The 18,686-nt window shown below is 50.7% G+C and overlaps 1 protein-coding gene and 1 pseudogene across 3 annotated transcripts; one reads left to right on the top strand and one right to left on the bottom strand.

The window, feature by feature from the left end:
• Positions 1 to 241: 241 nt before the first annotated feature.
• On the bottom strand, positions 242 to 5,531 carry NR1H2 (nuclear receptor subfamily 1 group H member 2). Of its 2 annotated transcripts, none has more exons than XM_080908260.1 (10): positions 5,390 to 5,531; positions 5,158 to 5,290; positions 4,279 to 4,336; positions 4,088 to 4,201; positions 3,538 to 3,828; positions 3,124 to 3,383; positions 2,859 to 3,038; positions 2,318 to 2,417; positions 939 to 1,147; positions 242 to 719 (listed from the first exon to the last, which is right to left on the bottom strand). In XM_080908260.1, the coding sequence occupies exons 3-10, from the start codon at positions 4,316 to 4,318 to the stop codon at positions 573 to 575; spliced, it is 1,341 nt and encodes a 446-aa protein (XP_080764386.1). In that variant the 5' UTR covers positions 4,319 to 4,336; positions 5,158 to 5,290; positions 5,390 to 5,531; the 3' UTR covers positions 242 to 572. The 2 variants fall into 2 exon arrangements, with proteins under 2 accessions (XP_080764386.1, XP_080764387.1); XM_080908261.1 differs by having other exon boundaries at positions 3,538 to 3,819.
• A 1,325-nt stretch (positions 5,532 to 6,856) lies between these two features.
• LOC308413422 (small ribosomal subunit protein eS12-like) lies at positions 6,857 to 7,193 on the top strand (annotated as a pseudogene). Its single transcript has one exon. The product of its transcript is annotated as a small ribosomal subunit protein eS12-like (transcript).
• Positions 7,194 to 18,686: the final 11,493 nt, after the last annotated feature.

Genomic DNA, 18,686 nt, shown 5'->3' with positions numbered 1-18,686 from the left:
ACTTGGCCTTAGCTAAGTGTTCTTTTGAGACCGTCTGATGACACACCTCTCCTTTTCCCACCGGCCCCCACCTACCTTGCCCTCTAGTCTCCAGTGTCTCAAACTATGCTGTATACAGATACCCGTCTTCAGCGGCACACCCCCCACCCTCATGGTCTGAGTGGGCAGAGAGATTGGCCCACCCGCTGCTTGGTTGGGCTCAGGAATGGTTTGTACTCAAACTTTTATTTTATTTGTTTATTAAATAAAAAGGGCAGAAGAGGGGGCCTGTGGTCTCCCAACTGTGGGAAGTCACCTGCTCGAACCTCTCTCCACTCAAGGTGCATGGTGTGGTAGGCTGAGGTGGAAGCTTGGGAGGGAGGGCAGCGGTAAAGATCAGAGGCTAAGGCCTGTGACCCTCACCACTCCTGGAAGACTCAGTGGGTGGGGTGGGACCTTCTAGTGCCAACTGCCACTCAGCTTGAGGCTGAGCCTGTGGGACTGGGCCGTGACAATGTCCTCCCACCCCAGGAGGAAAGGTGAAGCGTCCGTCTGCAAGAAGACACCCCAAGGCTGGGGCACTTGTGGCGGCCCTACTCGTGCACGTCCCAGATCTCAGACAGCAAAGGAGGCAGCTTCTTGTCCTGGAGCCGCAACGCAAAGACCTGCTCCGAGTGCACAGAACTGAGGGTGCGAAGGCTCACCAGCTTCATAAGCATCCGTGGGAAGCGGAGCTGGTCCTGCCGGGGAGAGGAAGCAAGTAGATCCTGTTGTCTGGAAAGCCAGTGCCGTGAGTGGCCGGGTCAACCTTGAACCCAACCCAGGATCTGGGACATCTCTGCTGACCTCACTGACAGGATCTGGGAAGCAAGGCAGGCCCCAGGCTCAATGTGCCCCAACACGTGCCACCTGACCCCAATACCAAGCCTGCTCGGCTAGGGAGCGGGCAGCTCCCGCACCTGCGGCCGCTTGATCCTCGTATAGGAGAGGAGCGCCTCCACGTAGGGCTGCTGGAGGGCTTCCACGCGGCTGGGCTCCTGCACGTTGGGCCGGTCGGCCGAGAAGATGTTGATGGCAATGAGCAGGGCGTACTCGGCGTCGTCCAGACCCAGCCGGCGCATGGCCCGAGAGAACTCAAAGATGGGATTGATGAACTCCACCTGCAAGCCTGCAAGAATGGCCCCGGCCCAGCTTCACACCTGACCCTGGCCCCAGGGCACTCAAACGGGAACAGCCAGTGACAGTCACTCTAGCTTCTTCCCTACATGGCCCGGTGAGTGCCCTTCCTTCCCACATATCCTGAGGGCCACACATCCTCTCAGAGCCCAGCATCCGCCCTCCTGAAGGTGCAGAAGGGGCCAGGTGAAGCCACACTGTGGACCCTTAGGTAGCTCCCACTCCTCAGACTCAGATATGCTATGATTCACTCATGGACCGACCATTAAATGTACCTACTGTGTGCCAGGCCTTGGAGGAGGAGAGTGATTTACGACCGCCCCACCCCACCCCTTCTCCGTAAAGGATAACAAATTCTAGGCTACCCTGGCCTATACAGTGAGACCCTAAGACCAAAAACCAAACCATCTAGGCAGGCAAACTAGGAACTGCCACCCGGTTCTAAGCTAGGGACAGTGAGTGCTAGCCCGATGCTGGGCTGGGCTGGGCTGATGGGCACAAACTCAGAGCAAGGCAGCCAGTGCCTGGGGGAGAAGACGGACCAAGGCGGAGGAGAAGGGAGGCCAGGTCCTGCCCCAGAAGAAGAAATATGGGGACTGACAGGCTAGCACTGCACCCTGGACTGCTGTGGGGACATGTGGCAGGAGTGCTGCGATGACCCAAGCTGGAGTGCCTGAAGCCTGGGGCTCCGTGTGGTTCCTTCAAGCCTGGCTGCAGGGGCTTTGCCCAGGTTGGATCACAGGGCAAGTGCTTTGCTCCCCGACACCTGCCCTGCTAGTAAGCCACACTGGGAGAATCCCAGGACTCTCTTGTGTGGTAGAAGAATTGGGAGTGGATGCCTAAAAATACTGAGAGGTGCCCGAAGTGTCCTGGGAAGCCCAAAGCTGAGGGAGAAAGCCTCTGTTTGCATTGGCTGGCAGTGAGCAATGACCCTGTCCCATTATCAGGCAGATGGCCAGGTGAGTTCCCCAGGACAGATGCCCAGGAGACAATCGTAGGAGTGGGTGCTTCTTCCTCATCTCCTGCCAGATGCCAGGGGACAGCAAAGCCTCACCCATGCATGTGACTCTGCTAAACATCTTTTTTTTTTTTTAAACCAGTGCCTGACCTGGAGGTCCAACGGGGCAGAAACCCCAGGACTGAACCAGTGCCTTCTACAGACCTGCACGGTGGAAGTCATCCTTGCTGTAGGTGAAATCCTTCAGGAAAGTGATGCACTCAGTCTCGTGGTTGTAGCGTCGGGCTGTCTCTAGCAACATGATCTGGAGGTGACAAGGTACAGGGTTCTTCAGCTGCCCCAGGGTCCGATGTGCCAAGACCAACTGGCTGCCACCCCTCTGCCATACCAGACATTCTCAGCTTTCCTCCCTCCAATTTTACCACCCACTGCCGCATCTAAGGACACTCAACCCACATTATTGTGAGGTGCAGGCTAGAGTTTTGATTGTTTTGTTAGCACATAGAACTTTGCCCACAGTTGACTTTCAGACTCCTCATCATCCTTGATTTGGCTCAAATATCCGTTGCTTGGAAGTCTCTGGGGCACATTTCCTCTTTGACATTCCATAGGATATGTTCTGCTAGTTTCTGTCTCAGCCCATGTCCCTTGTCTCCCCGGCTGGCTCACTGGAACCTCCTGCTGACCACACCCCACAAGGGTCAGGACACGCCTGAACTACATTCAGCTCTGGTCTAGTCGTTACCTCAATGGTGGATGCCTTCAGGAGGGCGATCTGGTCCTCCCGGCCCAGCTGCAAGAACCCCGGCACCTGCTTGGCAAAGTCCACAATCTCCTGGACCGAGATGATGGCAAGCTCGGTGAAGTGGGCAAACCGCTGCTGACGAGCGTCTCGGGACTGAGGGTCTGCACCCAAGGGCCAGGGCTGCGACACAAAAGACCAGGGTCACGTGGGGACTCGCGTGCCCTAAGAAACCCTCCCTGGCCCACTGGGCTGGGCACGGTGATACCGTGACTTTGGGCTGGTCGGAGAAAGAGCGCTTGTTGCACTGCAGCTGCGCGGCAACTAACTGCTGGATCATCAGCTCTTGAGCCGCTGTCAGCTGGATGCCCTCTCCTTCCCCGGAGCCCTGGCTACTCGCTTCCGAAGTGCCAGGGGAGGCTGCAGGCCGGGCTGAGCTACTGGACGCTGGCTCAGCCTGGGGTGGTGGCTGCTGTTGTTGCTGCTTCTGAATCTTTTTCTTCCGAATCTGCTCCTCAGAAAGCACACCTGCAGGAACGACAGCCTCAGTGGTGGGCCCCACCCTCACTTAGCCCTCCCCTAGAAGGCACCTCCACTCCCTCTGGCCCCGCCCCTCCCCTAGCCCCGCCCCCACAGTGCCTCTAACCCCGCCCTACCCCTCTAGCCCCGCCCCTGCACTCACACTGCTCCCGCATGCCAGCCTCTTTGCACTTGCGCAGCCGGCAGAGCTGGCACTTGCGCCGCATGAAGGCATCCATCTGGCAGGCTCCACTGCCCCGACAGGCATAGCGCCCGGCCCCACCGTGGACCACACTGCGCCGAAAGAAGCCTTTGCAGCCTTCACAACTGAGCACATTGTAGTGGAAGCCCGAGGCCTTGTCCCCGCACACGCGGCACAGCTCGTGGCCCAGCATCTTCGGGGCCGGACCCTTCTTCCGCTTGCGCTCAGGTTCATCCTCTGGCTCTAAGATGACTTGGGGTGAGCAGATGCCATGAGAGATAGCGACAAAGAGAAACAGCAGCCTGGGAACAGGCCATGGGAAGTCCCGAAGCGAGGGTGAGAGGACAGGGCTGCAAAGCCAAGGGAAAGATCTGCAGGTCGGCGGGCTCCCAAGAATGAGTCGGAGGTGTCGAGGAAAGGGAAGGAAAAGCGAACCAAAAGACAGGGGCCACCATCTCCCCACCCTCCCTTCACAATGCCCCACACCCCTGTTGCAGTCTCCCTGTCTCACCCACGATGTAGGCAGAGCTGGACCCTTCAGAGCCTGGAGGGGGATCAGTCTCCTGCCCCTCCTCCTTAATGGTGGGAGAAGTGGAGGAGGTACTGGGCTGAGGAGAACCATTCCCTAGGAGAAGGAAGAGGGGACCGTGAGCTTCTCTAACACTGTGGGAGGGGGCCAGGTAGGGAAAGCCCGTCACTCACCAGGCACAGGAGTGTCCAGAGAACTTGTGGGGGAAGACATAGTGGGTCACGAAGCAGCCTGTTGAACATAGAGGTCCCAGCCAATTACAGAGCATATTAAGGGTGTCTCTCCTTCCAACGCTCAAGGACTCTTGAGACATGATCTCATGCATCCCGGGCTAACTGAACTATGTGGCTGAACATCTTGAACCTCCTCCAAAATCCTGGAACACACTACCCTAGGCTGTCCTGGAATATTCCCCACTCCTGCCTCGGCCTCTCAAGTGCTGGTATTACAGGACTGTGCCACCACACCTCCGTGTTTTTACTCCTATATTGAGCCCCCACTCCCAGCTCTAGTCCCTTATACATCACCTTCAACATGCCCAACCACTGCCACTCCAACCTGATCCACTACTCCGTCCACCTCTACTAATCATGACCTCCTATGACAGTTCCCACTGCTCTAACACTGAGAGCGCAACAACTCTAATTCCTCTTCTTTCCGGAGCACCTCCTAACTTTGTCCCGCCTCTCCCATCAGGGCGCAACCATTACCCTCCTACCATAGGCTTCTTCAAGACTTTAACCCACTTCAATACAGACCCCTGACCCCTCCTCCCCTTCTCACCCTGGGACAGATACCCAGATTTAGCTCCGCCCCCTAGGCTCCGCCCCTCCCATTCCCCAAAAGGCAATCATAGATCTTCACTGTGCCTCGCCCTTCAGGCCTCTTTCCCCGCCTCAACTCCCCCAACAAAGATGCAGGCCCCGCCCCAAGAATCAAGAGCCTTCAATCACAGGCTTTATCTACAGCATGCCTCCCGCCCATCTGCGTCCCGCCCCCGCCCTCCAACCATAGGCTTTCCCTACGCCACGCCCCCGTGGAGTAACACCCACCTCGCTCCAGGCCCCGCCCCTCTCCGTGCACCAGGGGGAGGCGAGGCTCATGACTGCACCGGCGACCGTGAAGGGGGTGCGGGGAGGGGGTCTCCTACTTTGTTGCCCAGGAAACAGCCGTGGGAGGCGGGAGCTGAGACGAAGTAAGGGAAGGAGGCGCATGCTGAGCGGGACCCGCGGCGAACCGCGTACCCGGCCCAGCCCCACCCGCCCGGCCGCCTGGTGCACTTACCTCTGTGTCCGCACCGGTGATTGCTCCTCCACAGCACTTTAGAAGTAACTTCAGAAGCCTGGGAGTAGCTCGGAGCAACAGCGCTTGCTGAGCGAAAAAGCAAAAGTAACTTCGCCACTTCTTCCGGCAACCCCGCCTCGCGTCACTTCCGGAAGTAGGCGGGCCGGGAAAGGTGACTAACTTCCGGTCTGCCTAGGCGCCACTGAATGAGAGGCCTTGGCCGGAAGTGGTACGCCGGAAGTTAATTTTTTCTGGTAGTTCCCCTCTGGGACTCAGAAAAAAGTTCCGGAAAGTTCTTTTGTTTCTTTGAACGCATGACTAACGGAGCAAGTTTTTCCCTTGTTGATTAGTTTGAAGTTCTCTACTTTTTTAGCAGTGCTGCACGGTTGGGTTTTATTTTTGTTTTGATTCTGAGACAGGGTCTCATATTCCAAGGGGTGGCCCCTGCTTCCACCTCCCCATTGTTGCAGAAACAGATCCACTTCCAGCCCCGTATATTGGTTCTGAATAAGTTAAATCTGGAGATGTCTTGATGGTTGCAGGATGAGTCTAAGCCTAAAATGAAGGCAAACCGGCTCTTCATACCTTAAACTTCTCCAGCTCAGGGATTGGGTTGCCCTTCCCTATACAATCCAGCCCTTTTGATTACTGGGTCCTTTTTTCACCTACTCTCCTGGTTCGCCTCTCCCCTTCTCCTCACATGTCTTGGCTGAAGATCATGTTCACTCTGGACTCTCATGATGTCCCTGCCTTTGGAACTTTGTATATACAAGAATTTGTTTTTTCATTCAGCTTCATAATAGGAAGAAGATATAAAAAGGCAAATTGGGTGCAGGTTCATGCCTGCAATAAGCAAATATACCAAGGCAAGAAGATTGCTTTTAGTTGGAGGCCAAGCTTAACTAGGTTGTGAGACCCGGTCATCAGCTCAATGTAAATAAACAAGTAGCCTAGACCCCTCTCCCATAAAAGTAATAATACCAGCTTTTTCACAAAAGTAATACTTGTGTGGATCTCAGATGGAAAAGATACTGCGATTTGTTTCTCCCCAATCCCCACTTTTGGACAGTTGAGAATCTTTATTAAGCATACTTGCTTCTACTTAACTTTTGTTGCTGTTGGTCTTGGTTTGTTTTTCAAAATAGAGTTTCTTTGTGTTGCCTTGGCTATCCTAGAACTACTTCTGTAGACCAGGCTGGCCTCCAACTCATAGAGAGTTGACCAAGGCCCTGGCCTCCCATGTGCTAGGATTAAAAGTGCATACCACCAGTACCTTGTTTACCCCCACCCCCTTCTGGAACTCTCAGTGCAGACCAGGTTGGCCTCCAATTCAGAGACCCTCCTGCCTCTTCCTCATGAGTACTGGGGTTAAAAGTGCCGTGCGGCTTTTCCCCTGCCGCTGCCAACTTGCACGGAGGCGGAAGCTCCGGTGCGTTCAAGATTCGGCGTCACCCGTGATCCACCGCCATGGCCGAGGAAGGCATAGCTGCTGGAGGAGTAATGGACGCCAACACTGCTCTATAAGAGGTGCTGGAGAGCGCTCTCATCCACGATGGCCTAACACGTGGCATACGCGAAGCTACCAAAGCCTCAGACAAGCGCCTAGCCCATCTCCGTATGTTGGCATCCAACTGCTGGTGGAGGCGCTGTGTGCCGAGCACCAAATCAGCCTGATAAACGTTGACAAGAAACTCAGGGGAAACCACGGAAAGTGGTCGGTTGCAGTTGTGTAGTGGTTAAGGACTATGGCAAAGAATCCCAGGCCAAGAATGTCATCGAGGAATACTTCAAATGCAAGAAATGAATAAATAAAATTTTGGCTCATTTTTCAAAAAAAGTGCCGTGCCGTGATTAGTTAATCTAGCGAACTCTTACAAAGTTGAGGCTAGAGCCCACACTACCTCAGCCATGCAGCAAAATCTTTCTACTTCTGAGATCCAGCCAACAGCCCATGCTCTTTCTTCCAGATAAGTGTTAGGTCTCAAAGAAACCCTGGGCAAATGGCTGAGGTGCACATTCATACATCAAGGTGGACTAGAATTTTGGTTTCTTTAAAAACACATAAATATTATACAAGAATACGTTATTGTTTTAATATTAGGTATGGGAACATGAGGCTGCTTTGAAACAGTTGACCGACTTGCCTCGTACCCTAGCAGCGGCATGGCTTTGCCAGCTGCAGAGAGTTTCTGCGATTGTGCAACGCTTGGAATTCTGGGAACTTCTCAGAGGGCAGATCAATACTAGGGCCCCCAGAGGTGGATTGTTGGTTGGCTGTTGTTAGTGGCGGGCCTATTAAGTAGTTCTGCACAAAGAAGAAATTCGATATTCTGAGTGCAAAGATCAAACTTGCCCCAAGGAACTCAACGCCCATAATCAGCAGGAAGTAGTCTAAGGATAACATTGTCCCTTTCTGAGCCCCGACTTTATTTAGGGATCTCTTTCCCTTCCCCTCTATATCCCCCATATCTAGTGTTAGGGGGTAGAAAGGGTGGAAGAAAAGGGGGTGAAGGGTAGAAGAAAGAAGATCCCACGAAGCAGCTGAAGCCAGCTTACACATGAGCCCGTGTTCCATGCTGTTCTGGAACCTATTTCATTCTTACCGTTGTGGGCGAGTGATTGCACGCATGAGGAATACTTCAGTGAGCTCCTATTGAGAAACCAGCAGGTACAGTGGCTGGAGAAACTCACTTCCCCATACCTATGGCAGCATGATAATAGGGACAAAGGAAGGCTCACACAGGGTGTTGGCCAGGCCGGGCTGGGAGCTGGTCTATCATTACCTAAGGTCTGGTTCGGCCAGCTCCCACTGGGGTCTTTGATACTCGAGTGGCATACATGTGTGTTTTGCAACAGCGTCTTGTTAGGCAGCCCCCCAACTCTCCTGCCTCAGTGTCCTGAGCGCTATGACTACAGATATTCATCTGCAGGCCAGGCCTTGGGGGGAGTTTGGGTTCTAAGCATGAGATGCTTGTCTGCAGGACTTGCTGATCCTGGATCTTTTTAAATGTATATGTATGAATGTGTTTGCCTGCATTTTTAAAAGATTTGTTTATTTATTATATGTAAGTACACTTTAGCTGTTCACAGACGCACCAGAAGAGGGCATCAGACCCCATTACAGATGGTTGTGAGGCACCATGTGGTTGCCAGGACTTGAACTCAGGACCTCTGGAAGAGCAGTCAGTGCTCTTAACCTCTGAGCCATCTCTCCAGCCCCTTGCCTGCATTTTCTTAAAAGATTGTTTACTTTATGTGCTGAGTGTTTTCTCCATAGGTAGTTCTGTGTACCACCTGCGGGCCTTGTGCCCATGAAAGCCAGAAAAAGGCGTCAGATTCTCTGCAACTGAAGTCATAAGACAGTTGTGAGCCACCGTATGGGCAGTGTTAATTAGGCCTTGGGTTCTCTGTAAGAACAGGCAGCAAGTGCCTGTAATCACTGAGACAGATCTCCAGTCTGTGTTCCTGGGATTTCATCCACACTGGGAAAGAGAAATAACAAGAGGCAACAGGCCAGAGGGACAGAAATGAAATCAGCCATGACAAGGACAAGATCCTCCCTCAGGACAGTTTCAAGGGACCCAGCCAGGCACCCATAACATATCCAATACACCCCTGCTTTGTTGTTGATGACTTTGTTGAGATTTAACTCACTGGACAGTTGACCAATTTTGGATTTTTACCAGAAATGCAACTTTTAAAATGAGTGTCCACACATTTTTTTCCCGACCTTCACTATAATGGATTTTAAGAACATGCTTGTCACCCCACAAAAACCCTGTGTCCATTAGCGATGGCACCCAATTCTGCCATCCCACAGTTGTCCCTGGCGTTTGCCCGTTCTTCACATGGAACCCTACAACTTATTGTTTTTGGACACTGGCAGCTTTCCGTTCCTTGTTCCCTGTTCAAGGTTCATCTGCGTTGCCGTATGTATCTGTAAAGATCCGTGTCCTGAGTGCTGGGATTAAGGGTGCCTGGCCATTTGGATAGTTTCTCTCAAAATGCTGCACTGAGCACAGATACACAGGGTTGTTTGTTTTATTTTTGTGCTGAGACAGGGTCTCGAAAGCCTACACTTGGAGCGATGGCTGAACAGTTAAAAGCACTGACTGCTTTTGCAGAGGAGCAGGGTTCAATTCCCAGCACCCCACACAGCAGTTTGGATCTGTGACTACCATACCAGCAATCCAGAGCCCTCTCTGACCTCTGCAGCACCGGGCACCTAAGCAAATGCACTTGGGGGGGGTGGTGGAGAGATGGCTTAGCAGTTAAGAGCACCGACTGCTCTTCCAGAGGTCCTGAGTTCAATTCCCAGCAACCACATGGTGACTCTCGTTAGCCTCCTCGGTGTGTTGGGATTAGAGGTGTGCACCACAATGCCCAGACCTTTTTTTTTTTCTTCAAGGTGACATCTTGCTATTTTGCATAAACTGGCCCTGCAATTTAAGAGACAAGCAATCCTTCTGCCTCACCCTCCCGAATAGTAGGACAACAGGTGGGTGCTGACATCCTGATTTCCCCACATCTGCCAGCACACACACCATCCTATCCCTTAACCTCAAGCTGGATGAGAAGTCAGATTTCACTGTGGCTCGTCCCCGTAAAGTGTGTCAAAGGGCAAACTACAGGAATCCAAATAGTTTTTAAGTGGGGTGTGGTGGCACAGCCTACTGTCCCAGCACACTGGAGGCGGAAGCAGAAAGGTCAGGAGTTCAGCTGCAATGTGAGTTATAGGACAGCCTGGGCTACAAGAGACCCCATGCGAAGAAAACAATAATGGTGTGTGTGTGTGTGTGTGTGTGTGTGTGTGTGTGTGTGTGTGTGTTTATACATCCCATGTGCTAGAAGGACCCATCTGCAGTTGGTCTTATTTTTGATCCTAGAACTGACCAAACTCCATTCTCTAGAAGAACAAGTATCCCAGCTGAGGAAGTTGCTTTCTATAGAAGAAGAGCAAAAGAAGAAGAAAAATCACCAAAAAAAAAGGGGGGGGGGGCGGAGAGATGGCTCAGTGGTTAAGAGCACTGGCTGCTCTTCCAGAGGTCCTGAGTTCAAGTCCCAGAAACCACATAGTGGCTCACAACCATCTGTAATGAGATCTGGCGCCCTCTTCTGGTGAGTCTGAAGACAGCCACAGTGTATTCCCCTACATACAAATAAATCTTTTTTTTTTTTTCAAATAAATCTTAAAAAAATAAATAAATAAAAGTCCCGGTATTGTTCAGGTGGCTGAAACATTCTTACCATGCTGACTTCTTTCCATCTCTGAGACCCAGAGGGTAGGAGGGAGCTGAACACTGTGTTGTCCTCTGACCTCTACACACATGCTGCGGCTCGTGGGTGCCCTATGTATACACACGTGGAGACAGAATAAATAAAGATGGAAAAAAAATAAACAGCAAAGCAACGCAGAAAAAGAGACATCAAGGGGGCGTCAGATAAGTTGGAGCTGAAGCTGCAGGCATTTTGGGGCGGGGCGGGGCGGATCATCTGAAGTAGATGCTGACGTCAGAACTCCAGTCCCAGGATCCAGCCGCTCATAAAAGTTTGTTTTACAAAACACAGCAGATGGTGACATTTGAAATTATGTGTCCACAGTCATGAGGCCGAAAGTCCACTGGGTGGCCTCATCTGTCCCTAGATATGTTCTAATAAAATGTTCCTCCCCCACATACCGTGTCCCGGAGGCTGGGGTGGAGCCAACTCTGTTCTTGTCGCAGGCCAGAGGCAGCACCAAAAAGTAAAGCCCACTAAAAAGATCTGAGGGGGGATGAGGTCGAGCCCTTGCGGGGAGGGGGAGGTGCCGCCTGGCAGAGGGAGCTTGGGGAGGAGCACCATCACACACCGGTACGGGTTGGGTGGGTGGAGGCTTTGAGTAAAAAAAGAATATGCAAAAGATCTGGGAAAGAAGTGGGAGGAGACTTAGGGCATCCTGAGTCCTTGCCAAAACATCCCAGTGACGGGCTTTGGGATGGTCCATTGATGGAACCCTAAGGGTAGCAATGCCCTTGCTTCTGGGTTCCATCCCCAGTCGCCAAAGAGGCGGTGATATGCTTCCACTTCCCCGGCTGTATGAGGAAGAGCATTTTCTCCCAGGTAGCTTGGGCGACACTGTCAGAGAGGAAGAAATTACCAGCGCTGGGTTTGGCTGGGGCCACGAAAGTGGAAGCTGCGCAGAGGTTGATACTAAGAGGCAACCTCGGGGATCGTTTGGAAACACAGCCCTATGCTGCCACCGTGTGGCCATGTCATGATTTGCAGACAACACTTTACAAAGTTCTATGATAAAACGTGACATGAGGGTCCCAGATGAGGGTGACAAGAAAAGGTGAGTGGTCAGGGTTATTTAATAAAAAACTGAGGACATGACTGCTCCCAGGTATGGTTGAGGAGAAGAGAACAGCCAGGCCTGAGGAGTCCAAACTGAACCAGGCCAGCGGACGGAACCTGGCCATGGGAAAGGGGAGCAAGAAGGAAAGGGGGCGGGGAAGGGGGCGCGAGAGAGGAACTGAGGACCGAGAGACCAGGAGACCCATAGAATGTCTCTTCCCAGTATTTAGTAGGTGGTGGCTGTTTCGAGGTGTTAGGGAAGTGTTCAGGAATCAACCCATTACATTTTAACTTTAATTATGTGTGTGAGTTCAGTGACCATGGGGGTTAGAAGAGGACGCCAGATGCCCCGGATCTGGGGTCACAGGCTTTTGTGAGCTGCCCAAAGTGGGTGTTGGGAGCTGGATCTAGGTCCTCTGCAAGGGCAGCCAGTGCTCTTAACCACCAAGCCCTCGCTCTGGTCCTATTTTATTTCAGGTTTTTGTTTTTGCCTTTTAAAGAGTCTTACGTAACACACATTGGTCTTGAACTCTCTATGTAGTGAGGATAACCTTGAAGTTTTGATCCAACTGCCTCCAACTCCCAAGGGCCAGAATGACAGGCTCATGCCACCACATCTTCCTAGAGCACCTTTCCATACTAAGTGACCGTGGCCCTTGGTCCCATCCTTTGTTGCCTCTCCTTCCTTATGCAGCACTAGTATGACACACCACTACAGTCACATTTTGACAAAAAATATTGTCACTTGTCTGGTGAAACATAAAGAAATATCTATTCACTCCATCTATGGAGGGCATGGATGGATCAAAGACAGGACCTCATCTTACTACCATCTTATATAGTCCAGAAACTCCTGCCTAGGGATTGGTGCCACCCACAGTAGGCTGGGCTCTGCAAATTCACTTAATATAATCAAAACAACGTCCTTACAAACAAGATGACAGGTCACTCTGATTTAGATACGTTCCTCAAAAAGACTCTTTTTCCTAGATGGTACCAATTTATGCCAAGTTCTCATTTAAAAACAACCATCAAAGCTACCATAACGTCTCGGTTCCCAACTCACTTTCTGCCATTTTTGTAGCCCCAGGGACAGAGCTGCGTGGCTCTTTTCCTCCTAGTCACTCATAATACCCCAACCTTGTTCGCCTTGCTGGCACACTGAAGTTTTTACCCACTTCAGATACCAAATCTTTGTACAGCTTTGAGGTCATTAAGAAATCCCATCTTACAAGGGACTGTCCCTGAGTCTTCCCAGAGTTTCTAACGGCTCCAACCAGTCCCGTTTCAGCCCCTCGTGTGTCAGCCTGCAGCAGGTCAACTCTGTTCAGGCTCTCCACGAGCTTACATTGGGTTTCATCATTTTCTGCGCAACCTGCAGCTCCTGGTGGATTGATTTCCTTCCTTCAAGCAGCTCCCCCCCCATGGTGCATTGGACCAAAGACCTAGAGGGCTGGGGTCACCTCCCTACCTTGTCAACCCCCCACCCCCACCCCTGCCACAACTTAGCACATGCTCAGTAACTGCCCTTGAAGACTTGGATCCACCTAGGCTTCTGATGTAGCTTTTCTTTCTTTCTTTTTCTGTTTTCTATTTAGACAGGGTCTCACTATGTAGTTCCTGGAAGTCACTCTATAGACCAAGCTGGCCTCGATTGGCTTGCCTGTCACCGGAGTGCTGGGATTAAAAGCATGTGTCACCATGCTAGGCTTGATGTAGCATTTCCAAGGGAAACACAATTCAATGTTCACACTTCCTCTCCCTCTCCCCTTTTCTCTCCCCATGTTATGCCTAGTTATGTTTTAAATTTAAATAGCTGTGCTTAAGGGAGCTATAGAACAAAACACGCCTCTAAGCTGTGAGCCCCACTCTCTCGAAGATAGATAACTTCTTGAAATGCTGAGACATTCCAAGACATGTAAGACAACAGGCCCGGTGTTTTTGCTTCTGTAAACAAGCACGGTTGTGTAACTGTAGTTCTTTGTGGGAGGGTCAATGTCCTCTTTTGCTCTCGAATAACTGCAGGTCGTTTCTAAGCTCTGTTCAGCACATTCTAGCTCCAAACAAATGACACAAAGACCTGGTATATTTATTAACAAGCTTCAGGCCAAAGCTGGGCAGGCTCTGAGCTCTTCTGGCCCTCAAAGACTGCAGATTTCCTGTCCACATGGTCCTCTGCCTTTCATCTGAGTCTTGCCCACATCTCAAAGCCAATCTTCCTGTTCTCCCCCTGTGGTTTCTTCACACTTTCTTCTCCTTGGGTTCTATACTCCCCGCCCTCTCTGGTCTCTTTCTGGAAACACCCCACCCCCACCCCAACTCCACCACAAATCGAAAGTTCCACCCTAGTCTCTTCTGCCCAGCTAACTGGCTGATGATCGCTTTTATTAACCAATCAGGGGTGATGGAAAACATTTTGTGTGTGTGTGTGTGTGTGTGTGTGTAACACAGGGACTAGAGAAAGTTGAGCATGCCTCATCTGGATGCAACCATATTTCTGGGCATAAAAATCAGCATCTGAGGGCTGGAGAGATGGCTCAGCAGTTAAGAGCACTGACTGTTCTTCCAGAAGTTCTGAGATCAATTCCCAGCAACCACATGGTGGCTCACAACCATCTGTGATGGGATCTGATGCCCTCTTCTGGTACAGCTGAAGACAGAGACAGTATACTCACATATATCATATAAATATTTTTTTTAAATCAGCATTTAAATACGCATAACTGCACCGATTTCATAGGATGTGCTTGACCACACACAGGCCAGAGGCACATAGGCTGGAAGTATGTCGGGATGTGTGCTTGCTCCTGACTGGACAAAAGAGGGGAGCACTTAGCCTTGTTGTTTTACCTTTATGAGCCAGGGAATGTTATTCATACGCTAGGAATCCTGAGTGTGCACCCGGCCAGTATTTAATAAAGCTTGCTTCACATTTGGCGGAAAAGCGTGGTAGGGGTTTATTCTCACCTCATGGGGTTAACACCTCTCCCTCTCTTCTCGTGTGTGTGTGTGTGTGTGTGTGTGTGTGTGTGTGTGCGTGTGTGTGTGTGTGTGTGTTTCTCAAGGATGAGCCTGGACTCTGGTGCTCCTTAAGCAAGCCCTCTACTGGTGCAGTTACCCGAGCTCCTCACTGGTAGATCTCAGGCAGGCGCTCTGGGGTTCAGCCATGCCTCCAAAACTCTCTTATTGTTTAATGCCTAATTTAAAGAATTATTTTTTTAATTTTATGTATACACACACACACACACACACACACACATACATATACATTTGCTTGTATGTATACGTGCACATTATGTGGCTGGAAGGGCCAGAAAAGGGAATTGGATCCCCTGGATCTAGCGTTAATCAAAGGCTGTGAGCACCGTGTGGATGCTGAGAAGTGACCCTAGTTCTCTGTGTCAGATCCAAAGGAAACGCCACTTTCCCAGATTCTGGTGGCTAGACCAAAGGCGGTATTCCTGGTAGACTTGAAGCCAGTTCTCTACCTCTACTGCTCTTATTCGGACCGCGGCTGAAGGGATGCAGCTATCTGGGGAGCTCCAACTGCTGAGCCATCTCTCCAGCCCTCAGATGCTCGCATAACAGAGTGCTCACTGGCCTCCAGCCTCCCTCAGTATCAAAGCACTGGTAACTGAATGGATGCTCACATCCTGACTCTTCTCAGCCCCTCTCCCCTCGCCCCTACCCTACGCTTCCTCCCGCTCAGGAACCTTCATTCCCGGAGCTACTCGTGTCTCCCTATAGCCCTGCTACTCTGGCTTCCTCAATCCCCACTCACGCTCTTCTCATTCCCCAACCCCCCAATTCTGCCCCTGCTTCTCTCCTGGCCAGGTCCTGTCTGGTAACCACTTAAGTCCACTATTTCTCTGTTCCGGACTCTTCCAGGTGCCCCTTGGCTGTTCTTTCTCTCATATCCACTGTTAGGGTCCAGGAGTCACCTCACAAACCACACAAATACCAATCTGTCAGACAAGGATATAAAAAAACTGCTGAATTTATTCCGGATAATTCAGAAATAATCAGCAATACCACGTGCACTGGCTGGTTTTGTGTCAACTTGACACAGCTGGAGTTATCACAGAGAAAAGAGCCTCAGTTGAGGAAATGTCTCCATGAGATCCAGCTGTAAGGCATTTTCTCAACTAGTGATCAAGGGGGGAGGGCCCAGCCCATTGTGGGTGGAGCTATCCCTGGCCTAGCCCATTGTGGGTGGAGCTATCCCTGGCCCGGCCCATTGTGGGTGGTGCCATCCCTGGCCCAGCCCATTGTGGGTGGAGCCATCCCTGGGCTGGTAGATCTGGGTTCTATAAGAAAGCAGTCTGAGCAAGCCAGGGGAAGCAAGCCAGTAAGTGATATTCCTCCATGGCCTCTGCATCAGCTCCTGCTTCCTGACCTGCTTGGGTTCCAGTCCTGACTTCCTTTGGTGGTGAACAGCAGTCTGGAAGTCACTGGGTCTAACCAGGTCTTAGGGTTCCAGGCTTACATTATAACACACAGCAAAAGACAAACCTCAACACATGGCTATTAAGGAGATATCAGTATAAATGAAGACCTACAGGGTTGAAGAGATGGCTCAGTGGTTAAGAGCACTGACTGCACTTCCAGAGGTTCTGAGTTCAATTCCCGCAACCACATGGTGGCTCACAACCATCTGTAATAGGATCTGATGCCTTCTTCTGGTGTGTCTGAAGACAGCTACAGTGTACTCATATACATTAAATACATAATATTTTTAAAAAAGACTTCCTATGCCCCCAAATATGTCTCCTGTAAAGTGAAGCGATTCTTTGCATATAATATAAAGCATATGACAGGTATACCACACAATCTTACAGGACAGTTATAAAAAGATCTACTCGAACCTTAAAGGAAATGCTTATGAAACAAAAAGGAAGAATAAAAACACTCACACTGGGAATAGACTAAACAACACCCTGTTAACTTTACATTTTCTGAGTGTAATTGCGGTGTGGTTCCGAGTCCTCCACTTCCTCCCTCTCAGGGTGTCCAGATGCTGCTATACACCGTCTGGACTGGCCAGTATCCCAGCACTGCTGGGAGCAAGTGTGGAGGAGGGGAAGGGAAGGAACTGAAAAGGGGTGAGAGGAAGGGAGTGGGGGGGAGGGAGGCAGGGAGAGAAAAGACCTTCTCCAAGGATCTTAGTGTGGCGGCTCTTTTAGGCAAAGGACTTCTCCAAAGCTCCCCGAGACGATCTTAGCTTGTACACATAATATTTTTTAATTTGGGAGGAGGGGCTTGTATGCATATACTTTATTCAGAGTGATCCACGAGTTATAGAGTTTGGGGGGAGGAGGTGGGGATTTCCAAGGAGGGTAAAGGTCATTGTCTGAAAGCAGGCTTAGGACTTTCCAAAATCTACTTCCATAAGAGTTCTCAAACACTTCAACCCCCACCCCTTCTAGCCCACCATCCAAAGGTAGGGAGAAAAGACGGTAAATAGGACAAGGGGATGTGGACCTGCTTAGAAGTGGTCCTCTGGGACAATTCCAGTCTTCGTTGTGGGGATACCAGTAGTCTAGCTCAGTCGTAATCAGGATACTAACAGTCTGGTTCAAAAGCATCACCAAACATGAAGTAGTAGCAGAAACAGCCAGGCCTCTGCCAAGGTGGCAGCAGGAGTGACCAGACCAGCTGGAAAGTCAGGAGAAGTTCGCTGCTACACAAGTGTGGCATCACTGTTGGGTCCTACTGATTCCTCTGTGAACGTCACACGTCCTCTCGTGCATGTGCATTTAACAGGCCAGGCGTCTGTGTCAGGTGTCTCCTGTGTCACTCTTTACTTTGTGAGTCAGAGTCCCTCACTGAACCTGGAGCTCATTGATTGGCTAGACTGGCTGGCCAGCAAGCCCCCTGGGATAGATCTAGCTGTGATCCCAGTGCCGGGGATGCCATATAATGAATAGGACCGCTTTTTCATGAACGTGGGAGCTGGAACTCAAGTCCTCACACTGGAGTTGCAAGTTCTTCTGGCCTCTCCCCAGCCCTGCTGGATGCCTTTAGTCCATATACTCTAGCCAGCCGGTCTCAACCTTTGCAATGCTGTGACCCTAAAGGATACAGTTCTTCATGCTGCCACCAACCATACAACTACATTGTTGCTACTTTATAACTGTAATTTTGCTACTGTTATGAATGACCCTAAGGCAGGAGGATCACTTGCGTTCAGTAAAGTCATGAGACCTTATTTCAAAAAAAAAAAAAAAAAAGAAAGAAAGAAAGAAAAAAGAAAAAAGAAAAAAAAAAAGAAAGAAAGAAAAGAAAAGAGGAAAAGAAAAAGGAAGGCCTGGGAGATGGCTCAGCAGGTAAAGGCATCTGCTGCCAAGCCTGTTGACCTGGGTTTGACTCCTGAGACCCACTGACCCCTGGAAGCTGTCCTTTGTCTTTTGAATTCCTGCCATGGACACACACAAATTAATGAATTAAAATGTATCAAGAGTGGGAAGTCCCTTCACCCTAAAGGAAAAAAAAAAAAAAAGGACAAGAACAAAAAGAGTGGGCATCCTGAGACTGCCAGAGCCACCCACATAGGACAGCACACCTGTTGTAACTAAGTGTCTCTGCCCAGACCCCTTGCAAACCTTTCCTGTCCCTCCCTCTTGCTCAAGGAAAAAAAAAAAAAAAAAAACTTGTGGTTAATGAGTCTCAGAAAAGTGAAGTGAAAGTCAAAAGTTTAAGTCATAGCTGGGCAGGGAAGGGGGTGCTGGGTCTGCCCGCACTACTCTCAAAGGTTCAAGCCAGAAACCAGTGAACACACTCAGCACGTATATTAAACAGTGTGGTTCTGGTCCCTGCAGCACCTGCTACGGAAGGAACACACACACACACACGCACACACACACACACACACACACACGTCACCTCTGTGTTCCAGTAGGTGGTGGGGCGTGAACAGGGTGGAGTCTCAAGGGGGAAGAAAGGGGCCACAGGACATTTTGGTCCA

Source organism: Micromys minutus (assembly GCF_963924665.1).
Source record: "Micromys minutus genome assembly, chromosome: 32".
NCBI lineage: Eukaryota > Metazoa > Chordata > Mammalia > Rodentia > Muridae > Micromys > Micromys minutus.
This window is presented reverse-complemented; position numbering and strand designations above follow the sequence as displayed.